This window comes from Buteo buteo, chromosome 12 (genome assembly GCF_964188355.1).
Source record: "Buteo buteo chromosome 12, bButBut1.hap1.1, whole genome shotgun sequence".
Classification (NCBI taxonomy): Eukaryota; Metazoa; Chordata; class Aves; order Accipitriformes; family Accipitridae; genus Buteo; species Buteo buteo.
Window position 1 is genome coordinate 28,866,633 of NC_134182.1, and position 12,545 is coordinate 28,879,177.

At 36.9% G+C, this 12,545-nt stretch overlaps 1 protein-coding gene across 3 annotated transcripts in view; it reads right to left on the reverse strand.

Annotated features, from left to right (window-relative positions):
- The window catches only part of SDCCAG8 (SHH signaling and ciliogenesis regulator SDCCAG8), a 116,573-nt gene that overhangs the window by 45,211 nt on the left and 58,817 nt on the right, over positions 1-12,545 (reverse strand). For all 3 annotated transcript variants that reach the window (XM_075043176.1, XM_075043178.1, XM_075043177.1), the window contains 2 exons: positions 6,588-6,715; positions 4,362-4,470 (listed from right to left, as the gene is read on the reverse strand). In XM_075043176.1, coding sequence (XP_074899277.1) covers positions 4,362-4,470; positions 6,588-6,715 — 237 coding nt within the window. The remainder of the gene's footprint in view (positions 1-4,361; positions 4,471-6,587; positions 6,716-12,545) is intronic.

The window sequence follows — 12,545 nt, forward strand, 5'->3', positions numbered from 1 at the left end:
CCAAAGATTAAGATAGAACAGTTAATTCTATGTGGTATTGAAATAACTTCAAAATTGTTAGGTTAAAAAAACCTACAAAACCAACCATAATTGTAATAAGCCTGAACAACCGTACCGAACGTGATAGCACATTTATACTAGGAGTAGCAACTCCACCCAGCCAGGGGCAGGGCTGGGTCTGCATAAATGTTTGAGTCACCCTGCTCCCAAGCTGTCACAGCAGGATGGGAGAGAGAGGTGCCAAAGTACACAGTCCTGAGCTTCAGGGACAGCCCACATGTAATGCCAGGGTCAGAGGTAAATTAGAAAAATCTATGCACTAAGCACTATGTCTGATGGATCCAGAACAACTAAAGGACACAGCACGGACATGCTGATGTTGTTCCACAAGAGCTACTCTGGATCCAACAGACCGAGTAGTAAGCCATGATGGACTTAGAAGAAACTGAAGTGTGCAGACATTTGGAGGGCCGCTGTCTGAGCTGAACTCTGCATGGAGTTGTACTTCTGTAGGCTCAGGCTGGCCCCACAAGTCATACAGTCATGTTAATGTATCTGTATGTGCTTCTGAGATCTGATAGACTCACGAGACCTGTATGAAATCAATATTATTTTGAAACTGCACAGAGGAAAGCTACAGTGTCACACGAAAATGAAAATGTAAAATGCATGCTTGTTAAGTAGATGGGTAATAGATTTTGCCCAACCGCATTTACTTGCCACTATATTAAAAATCATTGATGATGACTGGGGGGAAGACAGGGACAACTAAAAACCCTCTATACTTCTGGATCCATTCAACTACCAAGAAAGCCTCAACTTCTGCTTAAAAACAAATTTAAGTTTTTATCTACCATCCTTGCTGGAAGAGTCTTGGATAAAAAAACAGGTTCCTCCAAAACTTTCAAATACTGGAGGCAAAGAACCAGCAAATGTTAAATAGTCACAATTCAAAGTCAGTCTTAGGATATTTTTAGGATGAGCTGATTTTTGAAGCTTAAAGTAGCAGTGCTGCCTTTACTCCTCTGAACTACCTTTTGCATTGCAGCGCTTTTTAAGCACTGTCTTTTCCTACTCTTAAAACCAATTGTTTACTTGTACAGCAATTAAATACATGCTCTAAAATATTTTCTGCTGACACAGTATTGTTGCATATAATTTTAATGACTGAGCCTTCAGACAGACTGTTTCACATCTTCATACAGCTACCTTCACACTCCTGGTATTGAGTGCAATGACTGCAGTCAACCAAACATGCAGAAAAATAGTTCAGCCGGGTGTGCGTTCTTTACTTCAATTAAACTCACACAGTTGGATGCCTACCGTTGCCAAACCAGTAATATAATTTATACATTATAGTCCAAACAGTAAAACTACACTAAAAGTCATTTAACAATATTTATAACACCATAAAATACAGTGTTAAAATATATGAACTGCAATATGTACCAAAATTATAAAATTTGTTTCTCATCATCAGTGATTAAAACCAGGATCATTGCTCTAGCTTCAATACTCACAACCCTGGTGACAGATTAGAATTCAAATCTTAATGATCAATTTACAATTAACAAGATAGAAGTGAAACAAATTAAACCAACCATTATATATAACGAGACCCAATGGACTCCCATTGTTCCCCTTAATTACAAAACGCAAATCACAAATACACAGTGGGTAGTGTTAAGCATTAATCTACAACCTAGAAACTCAGACAGTGACAATCAGAGAAAAAAAAAAAAAAGAACAAAATAACAGAGAAGAAATCAACAAAGGACTATATTTTTAAACATGCCTATGCATACAAAAACCTTCACAGACACTATCTTCTTTCTGCACAGCTTGAGGGGTTTATAATTTGTCTGACATTGTCTTTCTGAAGCTTTTCTAATCCTGTGTAGGGGCTAGCTCACAAAAATGGTTCTAGCTTACATATAAACATGAAAACTTTAGTTTAGATTTCTCAGAAAACCTGTATTAAATATAAAAATATACGTGCAATTCAGAGGCGTCCCACTAAAATTGTGCAAATATGTAGCTGTCAGATAAATTTGAAACGCCTCTTACTACAAATGGGACCTTTACTTCCTATCAAAACCCCAAAATTTCATATAAACTTATTCTTGCATCTGTTATTAAAAAAGCTGGAATGTTTTACCAATTAAATAATGGTACTGCGAGTATACAGTTATTAACCCCATGGAAATTAAGGCACAAAGATTCTAGAAGCATAGCAAGAAAATACACATCCAGGTCCAAAATTAAGTTTATGATAAGGCCAAAAACATGGAAAAAATGGAAAATGTCTTTTCTATGCAAATAGGGCACACTGCTGCTTCAGGATCTGCTTTTATTAATGTACATGAGAACTAAGTTATAAAATCTTCCAAAAATAATTACTTATTTCAGAAGACAAAGCTACAGCATTCTGTCCCAGAATTGTGGTTTTACACTATATTCAGTGACAATGAGCATGAAGGTTGCCTTTTGGAGAGATGCTGGTGAAAGATATATACTGATCACGCATTTGAAACTTTGCCAAAGTCATTTTTTGCATCGGATCTCCTGATCACATCACTTTTTGAAGCCACCTATCAGTTTACCATTTTCCACCATCTCCAGTTCCACCTTTTTATTTTCACACACTTTCTTGGTCCCTACCTATTTCTCCTTTCTTGTTACTGACTGCAACAGCTCCTAGTCCAATGAAAGCAAGCTCAAGCTATTTTAGGGCAACTTCTCAGAACTGCTTTCATACATTCTTCTATACTGTTTCTTGTGCAAAATATACCACTTTCTGGAGATCCAAGAGGGCTCCTTTTCCCTTTTTCAGGTTCTTGACATAGTCAGCTAATGCTGCTAGGTGGAGAAACACTTGGCAATCTCTGGTATTTATTTTCAGAGAATAATGTGTTTTCACAGTATGTTTTCTGTCTTTCCTTCATCCTTTTACAGTTACTAGTCTGTGACTGTGAGCTCTAGCAACAAAGTCTGTGTGCATTTTTATTGCTGGAATAATAATATGATTTGAATCTATTTAGATTTTGTATTACTTCAGCAGAGAAGCTCTGCTTTTTCAGAAGAAAAATTCTGTTTGCTTCTCTCTCAAGTACCCATCAGAACACTTGCAAGGGAAGATCGCTTACATTTCCCTAAGTTTCTCATTTCTTCCCCAAACACTCTGGATGGGATTCATCTCCCAACTTCAGCCACTTAACAGCTAGTCAACACTTTATATTCAGTGGAAAGTAGGATGGGCAGTGGAGGCAGTACCTGTGGGAAGCATCATATTTTTTTTATATATATAAGTCTGTCATCTGCTTATATCATTTCCCTTTGACCATTCCTGGAAACAGGATACTGGGATAAATGAGCTCTCTCCCTGAGTGAGTGTTGCCCCTGTTATGTTACCTCAACAGGATGATTAAATCTGCCCAGCAGAAGAATCCTATCCTGAAAACCAATTTTATCTTTGCTGAGTGTTTTCCTTACTTCACATAAGCTATGAGAGATGAATCCTACCCTTAATTACCAAATTCACTTTGCATGAAATTTACAGAAGTTGCAGAATGCCCACTAACCACTTAAGTCCTGTTTACTACTCTGAATATGAACCCTGAAGAAAGTCTCAACAGAGACTATTTTCACACTTAAAAATGTAAAATCAAATGATTTACTGTTACAGACCTACAAAATTAAGAATTTCTTTTTTTTTTTTAATGATAGCCCTGTCCTATAGAACTTTTAAATAGATACCTTCATACTTTTGTATTTATTTAAACCAGTTATTGCTTCCAGGTTTTGTTCTGTTCCTGAGTTTTTAATGGATTTGTATTTAGCCTTGCTATTGATTTTAACAAGAGCACCACATAACAAGTGGCGTCAGAATCAGAGCTTCAATGACAAGCAATTTTGATGACAATTTCAGAGATAATTATTCAGTGTGTAGTCTTGTGAATGAAGCTTTAAGTAAATAATTAAACCAACAGACTACAGTTTTGAGAACTTTAAATATTTAGTATTTTTCATATAATTTCAGATAAACTCAAATTGTAGCTCTGTTAACAATTTTCCACTCTTCCTATTTAGAATATGAACATCAGGAAGAAAAGAGTATGCAATTTTTACATTGGAATTGTTTAAGAAATTTGAAGTAATAGCCAGAAACATAATCTGAAAAGCAGAAAATTAGAATTACCCTGGATAAAAATCCATCCATGTTTCTTAAGTGGCATATATTATATTGAGATGATGTGTAATACCTGGGACAAGATGAATAATAATCAATATTAAAATAAAAATAAAAAATAAGGAAGCATGTCCTAATAATAAAAGGGACATGATAAGAAAAACATACTAACCTGTATTTTTCTGCCATTTGTTCCAGCTTCCTTGCCAATATACAACATTCTTCCTTTAATTTTGCTATGAATGTATTCTGGGAGGTCAGCAAGGAATCCAGTTCATTCACTAGAAATTACAAAATTAAAAAACTAGAAATTTATTTTACACGATGTAAATTTATAGGTAATTTAGAAACAATTTTATATATTCTTAATTACTTTCCTCTAGATTTTTCTGGTTTTGGTATGTTTTTTTAAACTTCAGCTATTTGGACATGGAATTATGACATCATAATTCACCAAAAAAAGGCTCTGTGTCAGAATAAGCTAACCTAAAGTGTTTAAGCGATGTTGCCATTGAATCAGGTCTTGTATGAAAAGAATCACCATAAGGACTACATATCTAATCTGGTGGTTTTCCTTTTCAGCTGGAAGTTCATTGACATTTCTGAGAGGAGTAAAATTGGCAAGCCATGCCTTAGCAGCCTTTTGCTTGCTCAACTGGTGCAGAGGATACACTGGCAACCCAAACACTCACACTGTAGACTCATTTCATTCTCTCCTTAAAAAAGCAGTTCTTTTATTTACTGGGTCCTGCAATTACTATGATTAATGTATTTTTTTTTTCTCTTTAATGATGAGATATAGACTTATTGTCCAGTGACAGTTGCAGTGTAACCATTTTATAAATTAATTTTCAGCTACTATCAGTTTGGGCTGCACCAAAACTTGTGACCTAGAAATCAAGCATCTTTATTCTTTCAAAAGTAAGATATTGCAAAATGATGTTTCTTGATTTCTGCTTTTAAAATTGGAGAAAGAGAGACCACTGTTACCCAAATCCATTGTATGTGTGTAGGGTCACAATACACAAGGGTTTCTTTATGTACATTATAAATGACTATCATTTTCAACTCCTAATCCTACTAGAGATATATAAAAACAAACTCAGCCATAATTTTTCATTTTTGTATACTGGGACAATTTACGCACTAGGAGGGTAAATTACACATCTCTTGTGCAAAATTCCACTTGGTCATATACAGATGTGCTGACTAGAGTAGGGAAAAATGATTCTGAGAGCTTCTTTTCTTTTCCTACTGTGTAGACAGCAGCCATAACATAGCTGTTTGCATTCCCTGAACACATGGAAACGTCCTCTAGTACTGTGATAATGCAGCAAAAAAGGCAGAAAATCAGATGGCAGATGTAAATGTGCCTGCTACCTCAGGTATTCTCTGACACTGCTTAAGATTAATACATGCTACATTGCTTTTCTAAAGGTATTGCAGGACTGGTGGGTAAAAATGGTATTTTATTAAACGTGAATATACCATGTTCCATAGGAGCTGAAGCTCCTCCTCCTTTCTATGGTCTGTTGTTAGAGATTTCCTCTCTAAAAATTTCTTTTTTTGTTTATAATATGCACCTGTATTAATGTTGTTGGCATAGTACTTCACAATAACAAAAGGGTTTTTTTGTTTGTTTGGAAAACCCATTTCACTTCCAGATTAAAGGTTAGAAGTTATTGATCAGCTAAGTCAATGCAATGAAGTCTCCTATTATGAAAACCTGAAGTATTGAAGGGATTAAACATCTTTCTTCTAGATTGAGGGTGTGTGGGGGGGCACATGGTAATGCTAAAAATGTTTGAGGCTGCAAAGATTAAATAAAGGAACATATCAATTTGGAGCCAGTGAATTACATCCAGCTGCGACAGTGAATTAAGAACCGATTAATGGCTAAAGCTTTTCTCCAGTTTGGATGCCGAAGCAAACTCATTAAGCTTTTAGAGTAGCTATAATGTGTGTACTGTGGGAACTGTTCAATGCTATTCAGGAGACTTTAACTGTAAGCTCAGAGCGTTTCCCGCAGAGCTTCTGATGCTATTTTCTTTATATAACATGTGTGCCTGAAAATCCAGCCAAAAACAAGCCCTTTGTTTTTCTACTTTGTTGTGGTCTCTCTCAGCTTTACGTTTCTTGAACACAGGTAAATAAACTCATAATCCAGATGGTGCAACAGATGTGAGAGCAGCACTCTGAAATCAACAGACAGTGGGCAATACTTTCCATTTTCTCTTTTAAACGCTAACTAATATGTAATTCGGAATCTCCGGTGTAGTTAGCATCTGCTCCCTTCGGCCAGCCAAAGGTTACAGGTGTTCCTGATGTCATTTCACAGTAAGGCGTGGGCCTGGCTTGTGAGTGAGTGCCCAGGCTCTAATCTTTCCCTACCACCTACCAGTTTTCTCATGCTGGGCCTCCATTTGCTGCATCTTCTGTGTCAGCTCCTGCTCTCTTTGCTGGGCCTGAAGGGCTCGGGCCTTTGCTTCATTGCTAATGCTGTGCTGAATGCTCTCTTTCTCCAATCTATAAAAAAAAACAAATAGCAAATAAAGAAAAATAAAAATCATATACTGAAGATGATAAATTAAAAAGGCAAAGCAGAACATTCAATTAATCATAACAACAAAAAAAAAAATCTGGCCAAGCTTTTCACATTAAACATTCCCCTCCCATTTCAGGTTATACGAACTGACCTTTCTCTTACAATGTCAAACATTCTCCAGTGACTAGTAGAGAATAGATAAAAGATACGATCTATTTCCTGAGCGAAAATTAGCCTTTCAGAAAAAAATACGACTTTATTTTTAAAAATTTTAAACACGACTTCTTTTTCATAAGGAAGTTCCCAAACATCCACTTTGCATTGAACACATTATTTGCATTTTCTTTTAAATGCTATTTATTTAATTTTGCAATGAAGCTTAGGGACCTGACCCTGAGATGGACTGGTTCCCAGTGAACCAGCAGGAGATAAGTCAATGGGAGCGATTGCCATAGTGCTCATAATACAACTACTCGGAAAGCTTAATGAGTTTTCTTAAGCAACCAAACAAGTTTTAACTATTAATTTATGTAAATAGGAGATGAATGCATCCATTACAATAGAGAAGACTGTTAGCACCACGCAGGCCCAGCCCCTTGTGGTTCTGCTCACTGGGGGGGGGGGGGGTGTACGGGAAGGTCTAAAGCCCAGTACTATTACTGAAGTACACAGGCAAGAGAGCAATTTACTTGACCAGATATGCAAGATGGGGCAATGTACTCCTGAGGCAAAACAAATGCTAGACTACCACACTCCATTGAAGCATTTTATTTAAAGCAAGCCAAGCAAAAACAGCATGGAAAATAAAACCCCAAAAAGATATACGCAAATAAATTAGAAAAGGTCCTAAACCGAAAATTCATATCTAGACTTTCCGAAAGATCGTGAATATTTATCTGGTGCACACTAGGATCCAGATTCAAAACCTCAGTGAGTTCATGTATACAAGGATTGATTTCTAGATTTCAAAACGACATATATGCACACATTTTTCTATTTAAACTACATTTAATAGCTTGGGATAGGTTTCAATAAAGTCTTATAAACGTGTTGTTTTATTCTACGGACAATACCTATTTCAGGGGATTACAAAATGGAACACGGGCATAGATCATGTAAGGATAAAGCCACATCTCATGTGGTTGCTGCACTTAACCTTTGGATTGGTGCCTAATAACCCATCCGAGATATTGCAATATCTCAGCATGACACACACAATGTTAAATCTTCTCTCTTAAATTTACCCCAAAGCAATACAAATGGTGGGTCACATTACACTAATTCCTGGTCCTGATGTTGCAAGCCCTACCTTAGGCAAAACTCCCTTTGAAATCACAGGCAGTTTTTTCTGAGGTAAGACTGAGAATGATTTGACACAGAGAATACATTTAGATAGCAAGAATATTACAGCGTTAAGGAAACAAAGCACATTTTTCAAGCAAATATCATACACTGAACTGCACTTTATCACATCATTCTCAGAATTACTTTGTAACCATATTGGGGCTATCCTAAGGAGTGATGCTTGCATCATTTCCTAAGTGTAAGCTCCAAATAGGGAAAGCATTACTATGAAAAAAATCTTTCTGTATTTGCTGGGAACCAGTTTATTTAAACCCCTTCCCCCCTTCTAAACATCTTTTTACCTTCAGACAGTTGTCATGAGCACTGGACTGCTCAAAAAACCCCACACCAGCACCTAACACATCCCCCAGACATTTTCAGCTAAAGAAAGTGGCAGGAGCAGAGTATTTTATTTAATAGTGTCTTATGTGAGATGGCTGTGTGCAGCTGGGTGCTGTGCTGTCATCTGGCACACAGCTGGCTGGCTAGCATTCTGCTGGGGGTAGCCTTCAGCACGTATCAAGCTGCACAGCTCAAGCTACCAAGGCAAGCCTGTAAAGGTCTATTCCTCATTGCTAGGGTCCCTCCTGTTGAACACATGCTAACAGGCAAGTTAAAAATAAATGGAGAATCTACTGCCACCAGAAACACACTCTTGTTAGGGGACTGATCCAAAAAAGCCATTCACCTGTGCTACTTACTGTATAAAGCAAACTAGGAGGATCTCAGAAACCATGGATGCACGGTGAGTTCCCTGTGGCTGAAGTGTATATGGGGTGGGTGAAAATAGATGAATTTATACAGTGGATAAAAGCTCAACTATAAGACTAGGAAAACACAGGTAAGTCTTATGCAGAAGGGTAGCTGACTAGTCTCAATCTTAACACCTAGAAAATTTTGAGATTGAGACACAACCAGTGCCACATAAAGAACAACAGCTGAGGTGCCTAGAGCTGCTGAGGAACAAAAAAAATTCCTGGAGCCAAAGTTGTCTAAACTAAGTGGCAAGTCTTTCACCCAAACCTTGAGCTGACACCTTCCCTGCTCTCTAAGTTCAATGTCTGTGCTCTCCTGCAGAAGAGTTCCCCAACACATTTTACATATACAGAGAAAAAAGGAAAAAAACCCAACCAAACCCACAACAAAAAAGCCCATGGATAAAACAGGCAGAAGGCGGCCCAAGAGATTTTAGGAACTATCAGTAACATTCCTGCTACAAACAGCAAATATTGCAGTTTTAGAAGGTTTGACACTGGCTGATTATTTGCAATTACAAAAGCACAGAGACAATGTAAAGCAAAGCAACAACAGCCTAATTTGGGTGACACAGGTAAGATCTGAATCAGAAATGACAGCTAAAGATTAATTGTACCTGAACTTTTTAAAGCATCATCTACAGGTATCAAAAAAGGGGACAGAGTGATTAACCTGCGGCAGCCTGTTCTCTACTAGAATGCAAACACTGAATCAAAATTGGAGACAGTAGCAAAAATTATAGTTCTTTCTCATAGCATCCATTGTAAAACACTAAATAAATGCCTATCTGATAATAATTCTGGATTTGGCCATAACGTTGATCAGTTTTACTAAAGCAGAAGCATTGAACACATGGTGACTTTCATTTTTTGTGGCATAAAGTCAGAAGCAACCATTCATACGGAGGCAAGCTCAAGCTCTCCTTGAGGCCTGTTCTGAAGCACAAGTTTTCCACAGTGATTTTAGTTCTAAACAACGATTGTTTTGAGCCTGAGTTACGGCTGTCAAGAGCAGCCTTCTTAGTTAACTTGTTCACATATCTCAATGAACTGGATGTCAGTTTGCAATGACTGAAAGCTATGCTTTCTAAATATTCTTGACAAAACAAAAGGCACAGTAAACTGTAGCTTATAGTACAGGAAGAAGAACAAAATTGCCATCACTTGCAAACCTTAAAAAAAATCCTTGATGAAAATGAAGTGAAAATTCACTTTGAGGTAAAAGCTAACATAAAATTATGCTGGCTGAATTGGAGCCAACAAATTTAATAAAAAAACTCCTTTCCCACGACTAACAAATAAAAACTGGATCACAGATCCATTTTCAATAGAAGACTGCTCTCTGCCAAATGGCTTCACAGTAAAAGAAAAAGGAAGGATGTAAAGACTAGTGATGTGAAAGTCATATTTGACATAAATAACAGCTCATTGATTTTTGACTGCAAAAGAACAGAACTTAGACTGATAAAACTTTTAATTTCACAACACAATTCAATAGTAGGTATTTCTGCAAGAGTCATTTTGCTTTGGTAACAGTACAAAATGAAAAAATACAGGATGAGTCTCAATGTAGAATTAGGCCTCTGGAGGTTGCCAGTAAGTCTTCTGGCAAAGCAACTATAATCTGAAGCAACCATGCCTCCTATATTGACTATTTGATTTTTCCATGAGATCAACATGTGGCATTTTATAAAAAGCTAATGGATCCGTTAGTAAGGACTATGAACTTAATTGGATAAATTAAAATACTCTAGCAATTATCTCAGTTCAGTGGCACACAAGAGGTTATCATAACCTTATTTTTGACATCTTCATTTCTTATTAATTATAGTTAAAAATGTAATTATAAAATATTTTAGGCTTTCATATACACTTACTTTAAACTGGACTTCATAAATTATTAAGGAGTAGCTGGCATTTAGTGTTCCAAACGTTTGAGGTATCTGAACTAACAAGACTGTTGGGCTAAATAACGACCAGTCCTGGAACTCAGCACCAACACTCATACTTGGGCAGCAAGAGGACCAGTCGAGCCTAACACTGATGCTTTTACTACATGCCTCAGTGGTTGAGCACAGACCTCTTTCCTAGATAACATGTAGCCAAGTGGGCCAGCAACATGAACTGCAAGAGGAATCACCTCAGAAGAGGAAAAGCATTCAGCTGAGGCCTCCCTCAGCTCTTCCAGAGGAAATGGGCTTTCTCTTCCAGTACTTTTGAAAATCAATGTATAGCACAAGCTTTTCTATACCAAATTGAAAAACAGCTTTGAGAAGGTACCCAAGCACTTAACCCCAGTGTCTTTGACAAAATCTGGCTTGAGGACACTCAAATCAATTAGAACACTTCTGAAAGTAGGACTTGAAAGCCTACGTTTATTATGAACCCTAAAGATTTTAGCCAATACCTTTGGGTACAAAGGCTCAGCATGTTTTATGCAGTCTGCTTTGCAAGCTTTCCACAAAAAAGGTCTAGTGGACTGTCCATTAGAACCAGCTTTCTGAACCACCTTCTCATAGGTTACTTCATATTATTACTTCAGCTACAAGTGTCAAGGGAAGAATGGAAAATCAGAGTATATCCTTGCTCTTCTTCCAGGCTACAGGGAAAAAACCCCAAATACAAAAAGCCAAAAAACCACCACACAGCAACATTCACGGGGAAAAAAAAAAAAAAAAAAAAAAAAGAGAGAATAAAACCTGAAACAAGAGGTCACAATACCTACCCTATTCTGTAAGGGGAAATTGGAGAAAAATGTTTCCAGTCTCTTACTTTACTATCAGAAAGTATTAAAATACTGCAATAATAAAGGTCATAAAAGAATGTACATAGGATAAGATCATATGTTGGGTCAGAACACTTCACAAATTTGTTCCCTCTGTCCTCCATATGTATCTTCATAAGTATGTCATACACGGAAGGAAAAGGCCTCGGTTTTTTTCTGGTCAGCAGACAAGCCTAAAGGTTGGTCTGCAAATATGAAAAAAAAAAAAAAAATACAACTTACCATGAAGTCATTCTCCCCAGGAATGGTCTTAAATATTAATGGAAAAGTCCTAAAACTGCTTTCAGATGGACCTTTCAATTTAACAGCACTGCAGTATCCTATTCAGCTATTTATAGTGTAGAACATGTTTACAGAGTTTTATCTTATGCTATCCAAAGTCGTAGTATTTTCAAACATTTAGGTAAGGAAATACAACACAGTAAACCCCCAAACTCTGCAGGTATGTAAGTACACGCTGGTTTTAAATGTAGCTATGATTCAAAATTATTAATTTCCACACCTTCTAAATTAAGAGCTCTAGAGCATGTACCTTGCTCATATGTTTGGATCAACTCAATAATAAGACTCAGGGTCACAAGATTTCTCCCTTTCCTTTAAGTCAGGCTTCTAGGAACCTTTTGTTTAGCATTGACTGTTTTGGTTATCTTCCTTTGTAAGGTCTATGTATTTTCATCTAATAGATCCTTTTTAATACCTACGGTTGCTATGACTGAGGACATAGCTGGACAGTGTTTCCTGGTTTCCTCTTATAAAACACTGTAGATTTTTTTTAATAAAAGTTTTGATTTCTTCAGTGCATGTGTAAATCCATCGCAGCATGTTTGGACTGGCTGGATTTTACAGCTCTTGGTGCTTTTACAGGGCAGAAGGAGAGGCATGAAATGAATGTTCTTACGTCAAAAAATAAATAAAAAAAGATGCCCA